At 40.3% G+C, this 22,590-nt stretch overlaps 1 protein-coding gene across 3 annotated transcripts in view; it reads right to left on the bottom strand.

The window, feature by feature from the left end:
* Catsperb (catsper channel auxiliary subunit beta) overlaps positions 1-22,590 on the bottom strand; it is a 199,454-nt gene that overhangs the window by 118,283 nt on the left and 58,581 nt on the right. For all 3 annotated transcript variants that reach the window (XM_087911568.1, XM_087911569.1, XM_087911570.1), the window contains one exon: positions 22,134-22,283. In XM_087911568.1, coding sequence (XP_087767694.1) covers positions 22,134-22,283 — 150 coding nt within the window. The remainder of the gene's footprint in view (positions 1-22,133; positions 22,284-22,590) is intronic.

The following is a 22,590-nucleotide window of genomic DNA, read 5'->3' on the forward strand; positions in this document are numbered from 1 at the left end:
CCAGGCCCCACTCAAAGCTAGTCACTCTCTGAGTCACTTGCTATATGGGCAAGAGTAACACATTCAGGTGAGGATTGTGCTGTCTCCAGAATCCAAATAGGTCCACTAAACATTGTGCTTCTTTCTTGATGGTGGGAGGGGCCAGGTGCAAAAACTTACCCTTCACCTTAGAAGAAATATTTCTGTGTGCTTCACACTATGCACTTTTAAAAACTTCACTGAGGTAGAAGGCCCTTGAATTTTAGTTGAATTTGTTTCCCATCCTCTGATATGCATATGCTACCAGAGTTGAGGTGATGAGCATGGCTCCCACCCGACAGTCTCAGAGGCAGTGAATGAACTTCTGCCATGTTGGACTGGACAAAACAAGCAGGCAAGGCTATGTTTGCCCTAGTCACACCACCACTTAGGTTGTTAAGAATCATTTAGCATTTTAAGAGGCTGTCCTGGTCAGAAAATGACTACAGATATGCAATAGGACAGATTCAGACATAAAAGACTTCTAAATGGATCATAGTGTTGGATAAATGTACATAGGCTTGGGAGAGAGAAGAAAAAGAGTATAGAGAGCTATAAAAAGAAGTAAATCATTTTAAAAATAAAACAAAGTCTTTAAGGAAACAGAGTACAGACAGTCAAAGAGGAAAGGAATAAAGAAAAATAAGTCATGTAAAGATAGAAAATACACAGACTCTGAATTATGTATATTATTGTGTTTCCTTTGAATTTTTTGACTGTGAATGAGCTAAGTACAGGTAGATATTTCATTGTATGGGATGCTAATATAAACCAATGTAAAGGTATCTTGACTTCAGAATTTGGGTCTAAGTATATGTTGCTTTGGAAAAGAGGTTTTACTTTTGTTCCCACAGAAGATGAGAAACTGTGGATTAATTCCAGACTAATGTGGTTTGATGGACCAAGACCACCTAAAAGGTCTCCATGAACATACCAAAAGTTGCTTTTCCCAAAAAAAAAGTGGGAAGCACTTTGAAGAGAACTACATCCAAATTTTCAAATATTGTTTATAAATGTTTGTTTACAGTTAAAGGGGATATGCTATAGAGATGGACATTTTGCCTTGGTATAGATCTTGATTTATTGATACAAATTTTCGGTCAATTTTGTTATATGTACATTTCGACTCTTGATTAAAGTATTGTGTTCGTGCAGCTCATTTTAAAATGTAATGTATAATTAAAAAATAAAAGTTAATATGTAATTATCTATAATACTCATGCTTGTAGTCATGTTAATTAGGTTTTTTAGATATATAGAGATATATTTCTGTTAGATAGGTATTCTTCAAATCTTTCAGAGACCTTCAGAATATGGCATTGAAACTGTTTTAAGAAGTTAGGACTTTTTGCTACAGTGAGACACATCTGCTCGTGGAAGCACCAATCTATTTCAAGAGGATGATGGGCATCAAAGAGGTTACTTAGGGAGTCTGCTAGCCATCTGGGCAATAAACTGCTCTTGCCTGGACTGCTTGATGTTGTGCTGTATAAACTGGATATGCAGGACCCACAGAGATATGACTGCTGAACTTGCCTACAGGTGAGATGGTCCTTTGGGTTTTCTGCTTCATGAAAGAGTCTACCAGACATTCTGCAGGATACAGAGGAAAGTGACTGACAAATTGCCTATATAGGTGGAACTGCCTTTGAAATTTCCTTCTTCATGGAAAAGTCTGCCAGATACTATGAGCCTGTAGACTGAAGAGTGGATGCCCCAACAATACAGAACTGTGGGTGACTGTTCAGGCAGCGAGATGTCTCTATCAATTCTAGAGTTTTGGAAGTTGCTTACAATGCATTTCCTGTTAACTTAGGTAATAATATATCCTTCTGCAATCTTTGATGGAGTTGAAGAATAGATAGTTATAATTATAGTTTTCCTTAGTTATGATAAGATAAAGTAGATATAAATATTGTAACTGCAATTATTGCTTGATACTTGTTTTATTATATGCAAACTTGCTATGTTAAAAAAAACCTCCTTTTATTTAAACAGAAAAGGGAAAATGGTGTGAGAAGTCCTTCTGTATATGTGTTGTTTTTATTGGTTAATGAATAAAGAAGCTGCTTTCGGCCAATGGCTTAACAAAATATAGCCAGGCTGAAAAGATATATAGAGAAAGAAGGCGGGGTCAGTGAAATGCCATGTAGCCACCACCAGGGACAGATGAGCCAGAACTTTGCCGGTAAGTCACACCATGTGGTGATACACAGATTAATAGAAATGGGTTAAATTAAAATGTAAAAGCTAGCCAATATGAAGCTAGAGCTAATAGTCCAAGCAGTTATTTAATCAATACAGTTTCTGTGTCATTATTTTGGAAGTCTGGGCAGCCAGGAAACAAATGAGCAGCCTCCTACTATATTTCCTCACTATAAAGTTGCCCTTATAAAAGGCCATATGTTCCTTTGGGGGAAGGACAGGAGAATGGCTAACAGTAAAACTCTCAGGTATTTTTGAAAAGTCCTTCCTCAGGAGGACTTGACCTTGCCATCATTCTGGGTCTGTAAACTGACTCAACTTGGGAACTTGGTTACCAGAAAGAAACTTGTTTTTGCCATAATCCAGAATAGTCTTTCTTTCATTTAAGAATGTTTCCACTTATAAAGATTGAACAAAAATGCAGTAGGCATCTCTTCTATCCCATGCCTGGAAACATCATGATTAATTAGCAAGTCCACCCAACTCATACCACCATAAGAATCTCTCTGCCTGTGCTGCCCATTATGGGTCAGCCTATTATGTATATTGCTCTGTCTATGCTGCCTATTATAATAATTACAATCACCTTGTCTTTGGCAATTCAGTGATGCTACCCTGCTACTTCAAGACCCAAGTAATCCCACTGCATTTAATTCATCCAACTAAGCAGGCAGTGTCTCTAACCCAAAGGTCTGGCTCAAGAATGGGTAAAAAGAAAGCTCTTCAAAAATGCTGGTGCCCATTTTGTTTCTTATAGGATTACTGATAGGCATGACTTCTGGGTTTTCCATGGTGAAGGATTAGGTTGTATACAGCATACCCATCTAACATACAATTTCCCTGACCCTTAAAAACCCTTTATCAACACTGAGCCAAGCAATATTAGGCATGCCCAACCCCTTTTACGTAGGCCATCCTTTGACAAATTCCTCAACCTACCATTCAAACAAACATTTGACACCTTTTTTTAATCTAAGAGTTTCCATATTAAAGCTAGAATCTGCACTCAATGGGCACATATCGATAACCTAAACATGACCCAGTTTTATGTTCCTTCCACCTTTATTCCATATCCTTAAAATCCACCCACACACATATTTCCCAGACTTCTGATCATCATTAAGCTCCTTAGTGGTATAGTGTACCAATTCATGGACTACACTTTCTACCTTCCCCTAGAAACCTGTTTGGCCTTATATCTGGCTATAGGTCTAGAGGCAACTTGTGGATTCTGATAACTTACCAGACATCTCCTTCAGAGAAAGTCACTGCTGGTTTAGCAGACTATAAAGGAATAATGTCCTTTTATTTATATATAAGGTATGGCCCAGATTAAAGGTAGATATTCCCTCCTCTAATGATCTGAACTGTAGGTGGATCTAGCGACTTCCAATAATTTGATTAAGAAAAATCCTTCGACCTTTCACCCAGGAACCCCTTCCTTTATTCCTCCCTTCCTCCTCGGGGCCATAAAATCCCCCAGCTCAGCCGGCTTGCACGCTGGGACTGGGCTGGAAGTGCAACCTAGCAGGAGGGAGTTCCTGTGGTTCAATAGCCTGCAGGTGGAAAGGTAGGCCCTGTGTCAGCTCAGCAAGATTCCTGGCCAGCAAGGGGCACTGATCCTCTAGCAGAAGATTCATCAGAGGGATGAGTTTGCTCCTGACCCGCGGCAGAAGCCCAGCAAGGAGGAGCTCAGACATTCCCCGACCCCCTTGACTCCCTGGTCACTCTGCAGGGGCTAAGCCCTCTTGCCTCCTATCCCATCCCACCTTTCACCCAGAAAACCCTTCCTTTATTCCTGCCTTCCTCCTCGGGGTCATAAAATCCCCCAGCTCAGCCGGCTTGCACACTGGGACTGGGCTGGAAGTGCAACCCAGCAGGAGGGAGTTTCTGTGTTTCAATAGCCTGCAAGTGGAAAGGTAGGCCCTGTGTCAGCTCAGCAAGATTCCTGGCCAGCAAGGGGCACTGATCCTCTAGCAAAAGATTCATCAGAGGGGGGAACCTGAACGGATACCAGAAGAACCATTAGAGAACATTTGAAGGAAGAAATGGGCAGAAGCCAAGGCAGGAATTCCTCCAACAATCTGAAAAACAACATGAAAACACCAGATCCCAGTGACCCTACAACAGAGGGACTTGAACACCCTAATCCAGAAGAAGTGGGGAAAAGTGTCATTATGAAAGCAATAGAGTCCCTTAAACAGGATATGAATAACTCCCTTAAAGAAATGGATGAGAAGTATAACAAAAAGTTTGAAGAAATGAGTAAAGAAATGGAAGAGAAGTATAACAAAAAGTTTGAAGAAATGAGTAAATCCATAAATGATACACTGGGAAACCAAGAAAAAAAAACAATAAAACAGGTAATGGAAACAGTTCAAGAATTCAAAACTGAAATGGAGGCAATGAAGAAAACACAAACTGAGGGCCGGCTGGATATGGAAAATCTAGGTAAACAAACAGAGACTACAGAATCAAGCATAACCAATAGAATACAAGAGATAGAAGAACAAATCTCTGATTCTGAAGACGCCATAGAGAAAATAAACGCTCTGGTCAAAGAAAATAGCAAATCCAACAAATTCTCATCACAAAACATTCAAGAAATCTGGGACACAATAAAAAGACCAAACCTAAGAATAATAGGAGTAGAAGAAGGAGAAGAATTGTGGATCAAAGGCCCAGAAAATATATTCAACAAAATTATAGAAGAAAACTTTCTCAACCTAAAGAACGATATTCCTATGAAGGTTCAAGAAGCACACAGAACACCGAATAGACTGTATCAAAACAATCATCCCCTCGCCATATAATAATCAAAACACAAAACATACAGATTAAAAAAGGAATATTAAGAGCTGCAAAGGAAAAAAGTCAAGTAACTTATAAAGGTAAGTCTATCAAACTTACACCGGACTTCGCTATGGAAACCATGAAAGCCAGAAGGTCCTGGATAGAGGTACTGCAGAAACTAAGAGATCATGGATGCAAGCCTAAACTACTATACCCAGCCAAGCTATCATTCACTATCAACGGAGAAAACAAAATATTCCAGGATAAAAACAAATTTAAACAATATGTAGCCACAAATCCAGCCTTACAGAAAGTAATAGAGGGAAAATCACAACCCAAGGAATCCAACATTGCCAATACTGCCTACAATAACTCAGACATCTAGCGACCCTTCACAAACACAACTCAAAGAAGGGAAACACACAAACTCTACTACACAAAAAAAAATAATAACTGGAGTCAACAACCACTGGTCATTAATATCACTTAATTTTAATGGACTCAACTCACCTATAAAAAGGCACAGACTAAGAGACTGGATACGAAAACAGGACCCAACATTCTGCTGTTTACAAGAAACTCACCTCAACCACAAAGACAGACATCTACTCAGAGTAAAGGGTTAGGAAAAGGTCTTCCAAGCAAACGGACCTAAGAAACAAGTGGGTGTGGCCATTCTAATTTCCAACAAAATTGACTTCAAACTAAAATCAATCAGAAGAGATGGAGATGGACATTTTATACTCATAACAGAAGCAATTCATCAGGAGGAAGTCTCAATCGTAAATATCTATGCCCCTAATATAAAAGCACCCACTTATGTAAAAGAAAAACTTCTAAAACTCAAGGCAGTCATCAAACCACACACACGAATAGTAGGGGACTTCAACACACCTCTCTCACCAATGGACAGGTCAATCAGACAGAAACCTAACAGAGAAATAAGAGAATTACTAGAGGTAATGAATCAAATGGACTTAACAAATATCTATAGAACATTCCACCCAAATAGGAAAGAATATACTTTCTTCTCTGCAGCTCATGGAACCTTCTCGAAAATTGACCACACACTCGGTAACAAAGCAAACTTCCACAGATACAAAAAAATAATAGTAACCACCTGTGTCTTGTCATATCACCATGGAATAAAGTTGGAATTGAACAACAATTCTAACCCCAGAAAGTTTACAAACTCGTGAAAGTTGAACAGTCAACTACTGAATCACCCCTGGGTCAAGGAAGAAATAAAGAAAGAAACTAAAGTCTCCCTTGAATTTAATGAAAATAAAGACACAACATACTCAAACCTATGGGACACTATGAAAGCAGTGCTAAGAGGAAAGTTCATAGCACTAAGTGCCCAATTAAAGAAAACGGAGAAAGCACACATTGGAGACTTAACAGCACACCTGAAAGCTCTGGAAAAAAAAGAAGCAGACTCACCCAGGAGGAGTAGAAGATTGGAAATAATCAAACTGAGGGATGAAATCAACAAAATAGAAACACAGAAACAATCCAAAGAATCAATGAAACAAAAAGCTGGTTCTTGGAGAAAATCAACAAGATTGACAAACCCCTAGTCAAACTGATCAAACGGCAGAGAGAGAAAATGCAAATTATTAAGATCAGAAATGAAAAGGGGGACATAACAACAGACACAGAGGAAATTCAGAGAATCATTAGATCTTACTACAAAAGCCTATATGCCACAAAGTTGGAAAATGTACAAGAAATGAACTTGTTTTTAGATAAGTATCATTTACCAAAGTTAAATCAAGACCAGGTGAACAATCTAAATAGACCTGTTAGTAGCAAAGAAATAGAAGCTGTTATCAAAAACCTCCCTACCAAAAAAAGCCCAGGACCAGATGGTTTCAATGCAGAATTCTACCAGAACTTCCAAGAAGAGCTAATACCTATACTCCTTAATGTATTTCACAATATAGAAACAGAAAAGTCATTGCCAAATTCTTTTTATGAAGCTATAGTTACCCTGATACCAAAACCACACAAAGACACCACCAAAAAAGAGAATTACAGGCCAATCTCACTCATGAACATCGACACAAAAATCCTCAACAAAATACTGGCAAACCAAATCCAAGAACACATTAGAAAAATTATCCATTATGATCAGTAGGCTTCATCCCAGAGATGCAGGACGGGTTCAACATACGCAAATCTATCAATGTAATCCATCATATAAATAAACTGAAAGAAAAAAAACCATATGATCATTTCACTGGATGCTGAAAAAGCATTTGACAAAATTCAACTCCCCTTTATGATAAAGGTGTTGGAGAGATTGGGGATACAAGGATCATACCTAAATATAATTAAAGCTATTTACAGCAAGACAACAGCTAACATCAAATTGAATGGAGAGAAACTCAAAGCCATTCCACTAAAATCAGGAATACGACAAGGCTGTCCACTCTCACCATACCTCTTCAATATAGTGCTTGAAATTCTAGCAATAGCAATAAGACAACATAAGGGGATCAAGGGGACTCAAATTGGAAAGGAAGAAGTTAAACTCTTGTTGTTTGCAGATGATATGATAGTGTACATAAGTGACCCCAAAAACTCTACCAAAGAACTCCTACAGTTGATAAACACCTTTAGTAATGTGGCAGGGTACAAGATCAACTCCAAAAAATCAGTTGCCCTCCTATACACAAAGGATAAAGAAGCAGGGAGGGAAATCAGAGAAACTTCACCTTTCATGATAGCCACAAATAGCATAAAATATCTCGGGATAACTCTAACCAAGGAAGTGAAAGACCTATTTGACAAGAACTTTAAGTCTTTGAAGAAAGAAATTGAGGAGCATACCAGAAAATGGAAAAACCTCCTTTGCTCTTGGATTGGAAGGATCAACATAGTAAAAATGGCAATTCTACCAAAATCAATCTATAGATTCAATGCAATCCCCATGAAAATTCCATCAAAATTCTTCACAAACCTTGAGAGAACAATATTCAACTTTATATGGAAAAACAAAAAAACCCAGGATAGCCAAAACAATCTTATACAATAAAGGAACTTCTGGAGGCATTACCTTCCCTGGCATCAAACTCTATTACAGAACTACAGTATTGAAAACAGCTTGGTATTGATATAAGAACAGGCATAAGTCGACCTATGGAATCGAATAGAAGACCCAGATATTAACCCACAAACCTATGAACACCTGATTTTCGACAAGGGAGCTAAGGTACACAATGGAAGAATGATAGCATCTTTATCAAATGGTGCTGGCATAACTGGATGTCAGCCTGTAGAAGAATGAAAGTGATCCATATCTATCACCATGCACAAAACTCAAGTCCAAATGGATTAAAGACATCAACATTAATCTGACCACTTTGGACCTGATAAAAGAGAAAGTGGGAAGTAGTCTACAAGACATAGGCACAGGAGACCACTTCCTAGGTAGAACCCCAGTAGCACAGACAATAAGAGAAGCAATGAATAAATGGGACCTGCTGAAACTGAGAAGCTTCTGTAAAGCAAAGGACACTGTCAGTAAGACCAAAAGGCTTCCTTCCGACTGGGAGAAGATCTTCACCAACCCCTCATCAGACAAAGGCCTGATCTCCAAAATATACAAAGAACTCAAGAAACTAGACACTAAAACTCTAATTAACCCAATTAAAAAATGGGGTACTGAACTGAACAGAGAATTCTCAACAGAAGAACTTCGAATGGCCAAAAGACACTTAAGGTCATGCTCAACCTCCTTAGCGATCAGGGAAATGCAAATCAAATCAACTTTGAGATACCATCTTACTCCTGTCAGAATAGCTAAACTCAAAAACACCAATGATAGCCTATGCTGGAGAGGATATGGAGTGAGGGGAACACTCATCCATTGTTGGTGGGAATGTAAACTTGTGCTGCCACTGTGGAAATCAGTGTGGTGGTTTCTCAGGAAACTTGGAGTCAACCTCCCTCGGGACCCAGCAATTCCACTCTTGGGAATATACCCAAGAAATGCCCTAACATACTACAAAATCATTTGTTCAACTATGTTCATAGCAGCACTATTTGTAATAGCCAGAACCTGGAAACAACCTAGGTGCCCCTCAATAGAAGAATGGTTAAAGAAGGTGTGGAACATATACACATTAGAGTTCTACTCAGTGGTAAAAAACAATGACATCTTGAATTTTGCATGCAATTGGATGGAAATAGAAAACACTTTACTGAGTTTGGTAACCCAGACCCAAAAAGAGGAATATGGTAGGTCCTCACTCATAAGTGTATTCTAGCCATAATTAAAGGTCTTTGAGCCTATTATTCGTGATCCTAGAGAAGCTAAATAAGAAGGTGAACCTGAAGAAAATCATATAGTTATCCTCCTGGATATTGGAAGTAGACAAGATTGCCAGGCAAACTTGGGGGCACGGGGGGGGTGGGAGTGGATGTAAGGGGAGATGGTTAGAGAGAAGGGAGACGGGGAGGATGGAGGATAGCTTGGGGGAATGGGATGTGGGGGAGGGAGGAAGGATGGATATGGCAGCAGGGAAGTATATATATCAACTAAGGGAGCCATTTTAGGGTCTGCAAGAGACTTGATTCTAGAGGGGTTCCCAGGTCCAAGGAGAGGTCCCCAGATTGTCCCCTGGGCAGCAGAGGAGAGGATGCCTGAACTGGCCTTGTTCCATAGCCATACTGATGAATATTTTGCATATCACCATAGAACCTTCATCTGGCAATGGATGGAGATAGAGACAGAGACCCACATTGGAGCACTGGACTGAGCCCCCAAGGTCCAAATGAGGAGCAGAAGGAGGGAGAACATGAACAAGGAAGTCAGGACCACGAGGGGTGCGTTCACCCACTGATACAAGGGGACTGATCGAATGAGAGCTCACCAAGGCCAGCTGGACTGGGACTGAAAGAGCATGTGATCAAACCGGATTCTGTGAATGTGGCTGACATGGGGGCTGTCTGAGAAGCCATTGATAATGGCACTGGGGCTTGTTTCCTCTGCATGTACTGGCTTTTTGGGATCCTAGTCTGTTTGGATGCTCACCTTCCTAGACCTGGTGGGAGGGGGGAGGAACTTGAACTTCCTACAGGGCAGGAAACCCTGACTGCTCTTAGGACTGGAGAGGGAGGAGGAGAGGGAGTGGGGGGAATGGGAGGGTATTGGGAGGAGGGAGGAAGTGGAAATTTTTGTAAATTAATAATAATTAAAAAAAGAAAAAAGAAAAAAAAGAAAAATCCTTCACAGAAGTTCCCATCTACTGGGTTTTAGTTAGTTACATATACAGTTAAGTTGGCAACCAAGAATAGCCATCACAACATGGTGCGGGATAATTGTCTGTATTCTGTCAATCACGTTTTAAATAAATGTTGATTGGCCAGGCAGGAAGTATAAGTGGGAAAACCAGACAGGAAGTAGAAGTGGAGTAAAGAGAACAGGAGTATTCTGGGAAGCAGGAAGCTCCCTCCAGCAGTTCTGCCCAGATCACCGAAGAAGCAAGATGTGAGCTACCCCACTGCACCAAGCCATGTGGCCAACATAGATAAGAATAATGGGTTAATATAAGCTACAAGAGCTAATAAGTAGCCTGAGCTAATGGGCCAATCAGTTTTATGACTTATGGAGATCTCTGTGTGATTTTCTTTGAGGCTTGCCGGCTGTGTGACCTTGTGGGAGGATAGAAACCCCAACGAGCAGGCCCTCATGTTACAACAACACCTCACCACTCCTCTTCTCTTTGAATCTCATTCTCACTTCTCAAGGCATTGGGAGGATGAAGTAGTTACAGGGTATACCATAAGATTTATGAACCACCTCATTGACTCCCAGAAGAGTTATCTCTATCTTCCTTAGGATAAATCCTCTTGATGTATTGGTTTATTCTAAAAAATATCATTTTAGCTATAATTTAGTAAGGATTTTGTTAATGTTGGAGAGGACCACAATGTGCCACTATAGACTATGCAACTCTAGATGAATGATTATTTCGAGGTAAAAGCAACAGAATCAAGAGATGCAGGCTCTGACCTTCATTTATTGCCTAAAAGTATGGCATAAATGACCTCTTATGTCTGGAAATAAAGAGGACTTTCCTTCCTGGCCACAGAGGCTAGGCAGTGGAACAGTTACTTTTCCTGTTGCTGTGATTAAAGGAAAAAGAGTTTATTTTGACTGACAGTTTGAGAGTGTAGTTCATCATGGTAGAAAAGTGAACTAGAAGAGGCAGATGGTCATGAAGCAGAGATATAGAAAGCCTTGCTCAGCTTACTTCCTTGTTTTTATTCATTCTAGGACCCTACCCTATGGAATGGTACCACCTACGGTTTGGGTTTTTTCCATCTCAGTTAACCTAATCTAAGTAATCCCTTACAGGCATATCCAGAGGGTCTTCCCTCCTGTGATTCCAAATCTTATGACGATCATTGTCAGGAAAGATTTTATTTAATCTTACACTTCCCAGTAATAGTTCATTACTGTGAGGTAACTAGGGTAGGAAGTCAAGCAGGAACCTGGAAATAGAAACTGAAGCAGAGGCCATGAGAAAGTTCTGCTTACCAACTTGTTCCTCATGGCTTGTTTACCCTGCTTTCTTATATGACTCAGGGCAAACTTCCCAGGATTTGCACTTCTTACAGTGGACTGGGCACTCAAACATCAGTCATTAGTCAAGAAAATGCCAACAGATTTGCTTTTAGGCCAATCTTATAAAAGCATTTTCTCAATTTAGAGTCCTTGTTCTCAAATGAAATTTAGTGTGTTGACATGAAATCAATCAGCATGGGAGGTAGAGGAAGGGTCTTGTGTAGCTCAGACTGACTTTAAACTTGTTATATAGGCAGAGATGACTTTGAACTACTAATCTCCCCACTATCAACTATTAAGTGTTATGATTACACATGTCTGTATTTTCCACTAGTTCTCTCACATATGCACAAGGTACTTCTATCAACAAAATGCTGTCTCTTCAACAGAGATAACTTTCCTTTGTCAAAATGATGTATAAACTTCAATTGAATCACTTTAATTTTATTTTCTGTGAATTCCTGTTTAAGCAAATATCAGTAGGAAACCTTGTGCCCTTTGACCTGTTACTCTATCTTTTGTTATAGTAATATGTAGCCAGGTAGTGTAAATATGGGTACAAAGAAAATCATTTCTCCCTGAAAGCATATTTCTAAACAAAGATATTTCTAGTTTAAGAGTCAGCAAAGGAAGAGTTCAGGTAGTCATGGTTCAGGTAAAGAGCAAGAAAGATGTGACTGCCTCAGCGATAAAGGTACCGAGCCATGTGGCTAACATAGACAAGAATAATGGGCTAATATAAGTTATAAGAGTTAATAAGAAACCTGAGCTACTAGACCAATCAGTTTGTAACTAATATAGACCTCTGTGTGATTTCTTTGGGACATAATGACTGTAGAAACTGGGCAGGACAGAAAACTCAGACAACATAATGGTGTCCAATGTGTAGACAATGCATCCACATAAAGCCTGAGAGAGCACGGGAAGTAATTCTAGACAGAAAAGAATAAAGCATGGCTTATTGATAGCAACACTTTCTTGAGTGGGCTCTTCTTGCTAGAGGCAAGTGCTGTCATTTAATAGAGGCTTCCTGACTCAGCATTAACTGCAAAACCTTGCAGCTCTTTTCAGAGGTCCTGCCACGAAACACTTAAATGGTGTTGATGAAAAGCTGACTGCATGCTTTTTGGTGGTGGCAGGGACCTTGAAACACCATAGAGGTGAGGCAATAAACATGGCTCTAGCTGGTACCTCCACCTTGAGGTTGGAATCTCAGAAAGCTAAAGAATGGGCTGGATCCAGCCGTCAAAGCCACGGCTTTAATCCTAGGCATATTGCTTAGCAAATTAAAGACTCATGTGGTCAGAAAAAGAGAGATATACAGTATAGATAGATTCAAAGACAAAGAAAACCTCTAAATGGTTTACAGTATGTTTTAAAATATATGCAGCCTTGGGAAAGAAAAGGAAAAGGTTAAAGTCCTTAAAATTAAAAAAAAGAGAGTACTTGGTTGTGATGGCACACACCTTTAATCCCAACATTTGGGAGACAGAGGCAGGCAGATCTCTGTGAATTCAAGGACAGCCTGGCCAACAGAATGAGTTCCAGGGCAAAGATACATAGAAAAACCTTGTCTCAAAAAGTCAAAAATTAAAAATAAAAGAAATAGAGTTTAAAATAAAGCTACAAAAAGATGGAAAACACACAGAGAATCTGGATACTGTATGTTATTATATTCTCTTTGAATTGTTTGAATGCTGAGGAAGGAGCAAGAGCTGCTAAAAGATATTTGTTTATAAATGCCTCTGAATTAATCCAAGATAGGTATTTTGAAAATACCTTGAATTTAAAATTGAAATCAAAAGGTTTGTTACCTTGTAGAAGAGGTTTTGTTTCTGTTTCCACAGAAAATGAGAGGCTATGAATTCATTCTGGAGTAAGAAAAATCAGGTTTGATAAAGTAAGACCCCCTGAGAAATCGCTGATAGGAGCGGATGGCCCAGATGTCTGAGTTTTACATCCAGAAGAATTCAACGATTGGTACTTGAGATGATCAAGTCTCACAGGATACTCTAGTTAGTACTTGATCATAATTTAAAATTTTCTTTAGGTCCCCAAAAGATTGTCAGCACCCCCAATCAACAGGAAAAACTATGATTAGCCTGAAAAAACTATGCCCACTTTCCAAAAAGTGGATTATGAATGTTTGCCTTTGTTTAGAATGTTGGATACAAGTTGTTATGGATAATGGTCAGTAGAAAAGCTAAACAAAGGAGATTTGATTCAGAGTTATTGTTTTAAAAAAAAGGGAAAGTGCTGTGGAACAGTGGTCTTTTATCCTGTCATGTGTATTATTTTTAATAAAATGCTGATTGGCCAGTAGCCAGGCAGGAAGTAGAGGTGGGGCAACGAGAATGCTGGGAAAAGGGAAGTGCAGTCTGCAGATATAGTCCAGATACAGAGCAAGCAAGATGTGACTGCCTCGTCAAAAAAGGTACTGAGCCACGTGGCTAACATAGACAAGAATAATAGGCTAAAAGAAGTTATAAGAATTAATAAGAAGCCTGAGCTACTAGGCCAATCAGTTTATAACTAAAAATAAATTTTAAAAAAAAGATGCACACCACCACTAAAAAAAAGAGAGAGAGAGAGTTCAATGGAAAAAACTGAACAAGAAAAATGCAAGAGGAATTTTAATATTTGTGATTAAAAACATTGAAAGGGGCTGTGGAAAGAGTCCAGTCAGTAGGGTTCTTGCCATGCACAGTTGACAATTTGAGTTCTCTTCCATGTGCCCTCATAAAAAGTTTTCAGGAAGAGTGACATACCTATAACCACAGACTGGGGACACAGACAGAGAATAGTCAGTTTAGCCAAATTGGTGAGATCTAGGTTCAGGAAGAGATCATGCCTCAAAAATAAGCTGAAGAGCAATTAAATATGTTTACTGTGATCAACCCCTGGTCTCTATATATACCTGCACACAGTGGAATATGTATACACCCACCTACCCACTCCATGCCATGAATGAAAGGTATTTGCTAAATCCTTTCCTCCTCAGTCCTTTCATATAATTTGTTCTCTCTCTCTCTCTCTCTCTCTCTCTCTCTCTCTCTCTCTCTCTCTCTCTCTGTCTCCTCATTGATTTGCTTATTCTTCCCCTCTGTTGACCTAGGATAGCCTAGAATTCACTAAGTGAGATAAGGCTGCCTGCAACAATATTTCTGCTTCAGGCTCTGAGTGTGGGATACCATTCTCACATAACAGAATTGCCTTTGTTAGGGTTTCTATTGCTGTGAAGAGACATCATGACCACAGCAACTCATAAAGGAAAACATTTGATTGGGGTAGACCACTTGCAGTTCAGAGATTCAGTCCATTATCATCATGAAGGTTCACTGTAGCGTGCAGGCAAACATGGTGCTGGAGAAGTAGCTGAGATTCCTATATCTTGCACATTACAGGAAGTGATGTGTCTCACTGAGTGGTATTTTGAACATATATGAGACCTCAAAGTCTGCCCCCACAGTGACACACTTCCTCTAACAAGGCCACACCTCCTAGTAGTGCCTTTCCCTATGATCTTATGGTAGCCAATTACATTCAAACTCCATTACACTCCTCAGCCCCCATAAGTTTATAACACTATCATAACACAAAATGCATTTAGTTCAACTTCAAAAGTCACCATAAAACTTCATAAGTCACAACAAAGTTCAAAAATCCAAAGTTCAAAGCCTCTTCTAAGATTCATGCAATCTCTTAACTGTAATCCCCTATAAACACAAAATTAAAAAACAGATCACATATTTCAAACATGTAATGGCACAGGATATACATTTGGGTTATCATTTCAAAATGCAGAGAAGGGAGCATAGTGAGGAAATACTGGAACAAAGAAAGACCAAAAACCAGCCGGGCAAACTCCAAACTCTGCATCTCCATGTCTGATGTAAAAGCACTCTTCAGCTCTCCAACTCCTTTCAGCTTTGTTAACTGCAGCACTCTTGTGCTGCTAAGATAGGTGTTTTCTCTGGCAGGGATCCCATGGCTCTGGAATCACTAACATCTTGCAAGACAAGGCAATCCAGGCTTCAACTTCAAAACTTCACATAATGACTTCTCTGGGCCTCCATCCAGGAACACCCCTAACACAAGCCTGGCCTTAGTGACTTTCCTTAGGTGTAGGGGTAAATTTCATTGCCTGTTTCTTCTATCCTTGACTCTAAAGTCAGAACCTCATGGATGAAGCTACCAAGTTCAGCTGCATGCTGGGGCTGGAACATGATCCCCCCTTTCAATCACATCTTCACCAGCTTTCTGTTTTTCACTGCCTAAGCTTAAGTGTCCTAAAACTTATTTGCTTTGTAGGCCAGGCTGACCTCAAACTCAGATATCTGATATCTGCCTTCCCAGTGTTGGGATTAAAGGCAGTACCACCACACCCAACTCTAAGTGTTTCTTTAATTCATTTTCACAAGTCAGAAACTTAGCTGCTGGGTGGGATATTGGTCTGAGGTGACCACTCCCTTTATTCCATTTCTCAATCTGTTTATCTCCTTCAACAGGGGACTTAGCTACATTCTGCCTCCCAGCACTCCTTTTCTCCTCAAATTGTACATTCTGTATTTGTCTTGCTCAGCTTGTTCCTTTTCATTATAAATTTTCATTAGAGTTACCATTAGTAACCACATGACAGTCTGTACTAGGCTGTTTGAGATTCCCTATGCCAATGGAACTAATCCAAAAATTAATCCAAAATTCTTCATGTTAGCTTCAGGCAGATCCTTTGGACAAAGGCAAAAGGCAGACAATTTCTTCACCAAAATGTCACAAGAGCAGTCTCTAGGCCACATGTTGTTACTATCCTCCAAAACATCTTAAGATGGCCCCCAACAGTTCAGATAACTCTTAGTACACAGTCTTCCATGTTCCTATTTCTAAGGCCCATTAAGCAGCACTGAAAGTGTTCAACTGCTTTTCCAATCCACAGTCCCAAAGTTCACATTCATTCAAACAAAAAAATGGTCCAGACTATCACAGCAATGTCCAAGTCCTTAGTACCAAGTTCTGTCTTAGTTAGGATCCCTATTGTTACGAAGAAACACCATGATCATGACAACTCTTATAACGAAAAACATTTGATTGGGGTGGCTTTATTACATTTTAGAGGTTCAGTTCATTATCATCATGGTGGGACATGGTGGCAGACAGACATGGTGCTGGAGAAGTAGCTGAGAGTTCTACATCTTGCAGGCAACAGGAAGTGGTGTATCTCACTGGATGTTATCTTGAGCGTATTTGAAACCTTAAAGTTTGTCCCCACAGTGACATACTTCCTTCAAGAAGGCCACACCTTCTAATGGTACCACTCCCTATGAGCTTATGGTGGCCAATTACTTTTAAACTACCACAAGAACACAATTTCTTTTTTATTTCACAATGTTTTTACTGACTATTAGGGAATTTCACATCATGAACCCCAAGCATATCACTTCCCAATCCTCCCAGGTCTGTCCTCCCATTCTTGCCCTCACACACACACACAAACACCAAAAGATGAGGAGGAAGAGGAAGAAGAAAAAGAAAAAAGGAAACGAAATGCAAAAAAAAAACACCAAAAGACAAGAACAATTTCAATTTGTGTTGCCCATATGCTCACTACAGCATGCTCAAAATTCTGGTGACCAGCTCCTTAAAGAAAACCCACGCCCCTGCCAGAAGAGCTCAGCTGTGGAGAGCTACACTTCAATATGCCCATCATACTTATTTTTAAGAATTATCTTCAATGGCCTCCTGTCTAGCTTGTTACTTTTGGGTGGGGTAGGGTGTGGTGGGAGTAGACATTGCCTTTCATGTTTCTCTTTCTCAACTGTGAGTCTGCAGTCATCAATACCATGGCAAAAAGTGGCTTCCATGCCCTTCACAGTCAGTAGGGGCATGAATTATGGACTCCCACGTGGTTTCTGGTGACTGCATGGACCACAGACATTCACATGATCTCTAACATTAGCACATGGCACAGACCTCAGCATGTTCTCAGGAGACAACCCGGACCTGGACATCACCATGGCCCTGGTAGGCAACACAGACTACCCGCATCAACATGGCCCCTGTCAGAAGTATAGCTCACAGACTTCAGGATGGCATCAGACAGTGGCCCTGACCCAGAATATCTATATGGCTTTAAGTGGTGTCTCTGGCCAGGGACCTCAATATGACTCCCAGCTGCTGTAGGACCATGGGCACCCACATGAACCTCCAGCTTCATCATAGCCTGGGGCAGTAGATGAAGGGCTCCAAAGTGGCCTCCAGGGACAGCACAGACTATAGAGGTCTTTTTAAGAGTTCCAAACCAGAAAATGGACCATTCTTCATCTTGGACATCCTGTCGTTGCTCAGAACCAGGACGATCATCTGGCTGAGAAGCGTGTTGAGGGGCTGAATGGGAGCGCAAGCTTCAGACTGCTGCATACCACCCTGTTGGCCCTATTCAGCCATGACATGCTCTCCCGTCCACTAAAGCCTTCTCTAACACTTACCACCACTGTTGAGTCTCTAGGCCCACATCTCTCCACTGCTTAATCACCAATACATTCCTCTATCTTTCCCAGCACTCCAGCAAATATTCATTCATCACAGTGGCACTGGAAACTATAGGTTTTTTTACATAATATATATGTATATATACATACACACATTATACACACACACATAGCTGCTATAAATTGTTGCTACCTTTTAAGCTATGGCTATCCTAGTCAGCAATGGCAACTCTGTCACTACCAGCAGCAGTTTGATTGCAAAATCCACAGTCTGAAAAAAATTCTGTTCCCTCGGGAACCATAGCTTTATTTTTTCTCTGTCCCTCTAGAGAACTCAAGATTTAAAGGTTGACCTAGAATTCTGCTCTCCAAAGAGGCTGAAGAGCAAGCAGCTTGCCTTGCTCACCGCCCGGCATTTCCCAAGAAGTTCTCGTACTTTTCCTGGCCCCTCCTTAAAATCCCTTCTCCACCTGACTCCTCCCTACAACTTTCGGTCAGCTACTTGCTGACTCAGACTCTTGATTGCAGGTGAATTTTATTTAATCAAACACATCTTTGTATCATTAAAAAAAGTTCCAAAGCATAAGCAAAAGTAACACATCTTAAAATAATATTCTACAACATATATGAGTATACGTGTGTGTGTGTGTGTGTGTGTGTGTGTGTGTGTGTGTGTGTGGACAGCTTTACATGCTGATATTGGTCAGGTTCAAGATTTCTGGTTTCTGAAGCTCCATAAATACTGGATCATTGCCAAGATACTTGTTTCAGATATTCTGTTATTGCCTAGAGTCAAAGTGTGTTACAGCTAGGCAGGGCATCCTGGGTCATCCAAGGTCCTTGCGGCCACACACTTCCCTGCACTCTATGGCTGCTGCCCTGAGGTTCACCAGGCTCAACCCTTGTGCTTGTAGCCCTTAGGAGCTCTGCTGCTGGGAGTACACTCCATCTCCCAGCAGGACAAACGTCTCAGGCCTTGGCTGCAGCAGCTCCATTATGGGGGCCAATTGTCCTGTTCAGTTATGACATAATTCAGAGGGAACTCAAGAACATCTCCCTGTCATAGTGCTGGCCACTGGGCGGGATTTCTGTGCTTGTTGCCTGTGGGCAGTTCTGCTGCTCCTGTCTCCCAGCAGGGTAAGCAGAACAGGTTGCAGCTGCAGCAACTCCATGTCAGGACCTGTAGAGTGGGGCTAAGCCTGGCCCCATTGCCAAAATACAATTTCTAGTGAAAAGATTTGAATAGCTAAAGAGGCAAGAAATGTGAGTCAGATTAAAGAATGTTCCTGTGCAACGGAATGTAGCAAGTGACCAGAGAGGCTGAGATTTCTGGTGGTGACTGCTGGGGGACCCGCAGGGATATTTTAAGAGTGTCATGGAGGGAATGTGGGTAACACGCTTACTATTCTCACCACTAAGTCCAAGTGGTACAAAGGCCAGGAGGATTAACCAGAGCCTCCTCAAGGAACTGTTGGTTAGGCAGTGGCAATTTGATTTTGCTTCAGAACAGTGGTGGGCATCTGTGGGGAAAGTAGCTTCATCTAACTAATAGGTTGCAGAAGCTGACTATTTTCTTAAAAGGTTGAAAAGGCTTTGGTGCGTTGGACTCAGGAAGTCAAAATGGCCCTTGCCTCCTCTGACTACACATGGACAGCCTGATAGAGCACGAGGAGCTGAGCATGGCTGCTCTACTTCAGTGCATGGACAGTTGGTTTCTGTGGCTGGATATGGGGAAGAAGGTGTGTGTGGGATGAAGAGGGAAACGGGCTGAGTGTCCATATGATTGTCACAGTGTCTAGTACAGGGACAGTGGAGGGAGGCAAGACAACATGATTCAGAAGCAGAAAACAGTTAGACTTAGAGGTAAGTAACAGACTTTAAGATGTTAGGAAATCATACTAATTCGGAAGAAGACTTTTTTTTCTATTACTACATTAAATACACTGATTAACTCTACTATTATATTACAAAGAACACTAAAGAAAATTTTTCTGTTTTGTTCTCATTTTGTCAAGGTTTGATCACTTGTTACTGTTAAAGATGTTTAATTTTGACTGCATTCTGATTTAAAAGGAGAAACTATTCCATGGATTGGAGGCATGTGTCTTTAACCCCAGGACATGAGAGGCAGAGGCAGGTGAATATCTGAGTTTAAAGTCAACCTGGTCTGCATCGTGAGCTCCAGGTCAGCCAAGACTACCTACTAAGACCCTGTCTCAAAACAACAACAAATGAGGCAAAGGCTTTCATTGAGGACCATATATGTTTCTGGGAAATGTGTTGCTGGTGTTTTTCTTTGGCTTTCTTCACTCTTTTACCGCAGAGTTTCACTTCTTCTACAGTCCCTGCCTTTCTTTTCTTGATGTGTTGGTTATTTCTAGAAATTTCACAGTACTTTTGTTGCAAGACATTTGTCGTAAAAAGACAGGGAATGTTGGGAATGTTGATCCAGGTTTCTTACCTTCATTGTTAAATGGTTTTGTGACAATACATTGAGGGAAACCATCCTCTTTAGAGAAATTGAAAAGTGTACATATTCAACTAGCTCTTTTGGGCCCCAACCGCAAAGGTAGAATAATGTCTATCAGACCAATAATCAATCATTATTTATCTCTGCTTTCCATCTTTCTCTGTCTCTGTCTCTCTCCGAATTTGATAGCACTTGGATTAGCATCCACAAATTAGCATCCCTGAACAAATTTACACATTCTCTCATCCGTTCTCCTTGGTCTATAAGGCAAATACCCCTTACTCAATAGCAGACACACTCTGCAGTGGGTTCAGACACCTTGCCCAATGAGAAAACCTTACCATTCTGACAATATAATTCTTTAACTCTTCACCTAGAGTACCAACAGCAACTTTTGTGGTCATGCAATTCTCATAGAAAGTACCAAGTTTGTGTTCATTGTCTACTTTTATGAATTTCTGAAAACCAGTAGCTGGAAAGGAGATATTCAACTTCATTTTGACACAGCCAAGACTCAACAAACTTTGAAGTTGAAACTTTCAGCTTAATACATAGGAGAGAGACGAGAGGTTGAGTTAATGATTGATCATTCCTGTGTAGTGAAGCCGCCATGAAAATTCATAAATTCCAGGCTCTGGATGGCTTCCAGGTTGACATACATACCAGGTCCTGGGACCTATTTAGATCTTATTCTTTGTACCTCTTTGTTTGGCTCTTCACCTGAATCCTCTGCCACATCCTTGAGAATACCCTGATAAATATGCAAGTGGGTTGCCCTGAGTTCTGTGAACAGTATAACAAAGTCTTGAATTTCAGAAGAGGCTAATAGGGCTTCAATTTACAGCATCCAGGTTAGAAGCATGGGTCACAACCTGGCACTTGTGCCTAGAATCTGAAATGGAAAACGGTCTTTCTTATGTATCTATTGCCAGATTTGAATTAAATCACAGGATACTCACTTGGCATCTCCAATATGACAAGAAAAATCACTCAGTGTGGGAAATCCATACATTTGATGCCACAAGTGTGATAAATCAGAGTCTAGAGAAAAACAGCCGTTTTCTTCCATATGCCATTAGATATTTAACAATCATTAAAAATATGTATATAATAAATACAATAAGGTAGTGTCCCAGGAATAACAATACTGATTTATACATGCCAGAAAGTGAAGATAGACCACAAGCAATTAAGAATCTCTGGAAAATGTAACAAACTTACAAAGAACAGAGGATTGGGGATTCAAGACATCTACCTACTTACTACTTGACTGACTTGGTTAACTGGTTTTGAAATAGGGTCTAACAAGGTTAACCTCAAACTCAATTGTTTTGCCTCAGTCTGCCAAGTAACTGGGATTTAGGCACACACCATCATGTCCTGTTTTAAGTCACCATTTGAATGGCACAAGGCCACAACAAAGGAAGCCTCTCCTAAGCAGCTCACACTGGCAAGTAGAAGAGGTAGAGTGACAAACAGTAAATTTTAGTTTCTGTGTGCATTTAGTGTGTATTTCAACTTAAAACCACCCTTAACAAATATAAAACACTGCTTACTTTAACAGTCAATCAGACTGTAAACTTACCATTATATGTCGAGTTCAAAATAAAACCAAGTAATGCCACATCATTGGCACAGGGGCACTTTGCCACTCGGATATCTATCGCATGTGGATACAATTGTTTGACAAGTGCATCAGTCATTTCAGGTCCAAGACTCCACTGAAGAATAGGTTCTGTGGAAGGCAAATTTAGGCCTTTAAATCATGGCAACACTCTTGAAACTGGAGCACCACAATTTTTAAAAATATTTTAGAAAAACAATGTCAAGAAAATATTTGATTGTCCAAATAAGGTAGGAATATACAGAGGCTCGAGAGCTAGTTCAACAGTTAAGAACACTGACTGAAGCAATCTTACCAAAAACAATCAATAGATTTAATGCAATGCTCATCAAAATCCCAGCATAATTCTTCAAAGACCTCGAAAGAATGGTACTCAACTTCATATGGAAAAGCAAAAAACCTAGGATAGCCAAAACAA

The sequence above is a fragment of the Myodes glareolus genome, chromosome 11 (genome assembly GCF_982192425.1).
Source record: "Myodes glareolus chromosome 11, mMyoGla1.1, whole genome shotgun sequence".
Taxonomy (NCBI): domain Eukaryota; kingdom Metazoa; phylum Chordata; class Mammalia; order Rodentia; family Cricetidae; genus Myodes; species Myodes glareolus.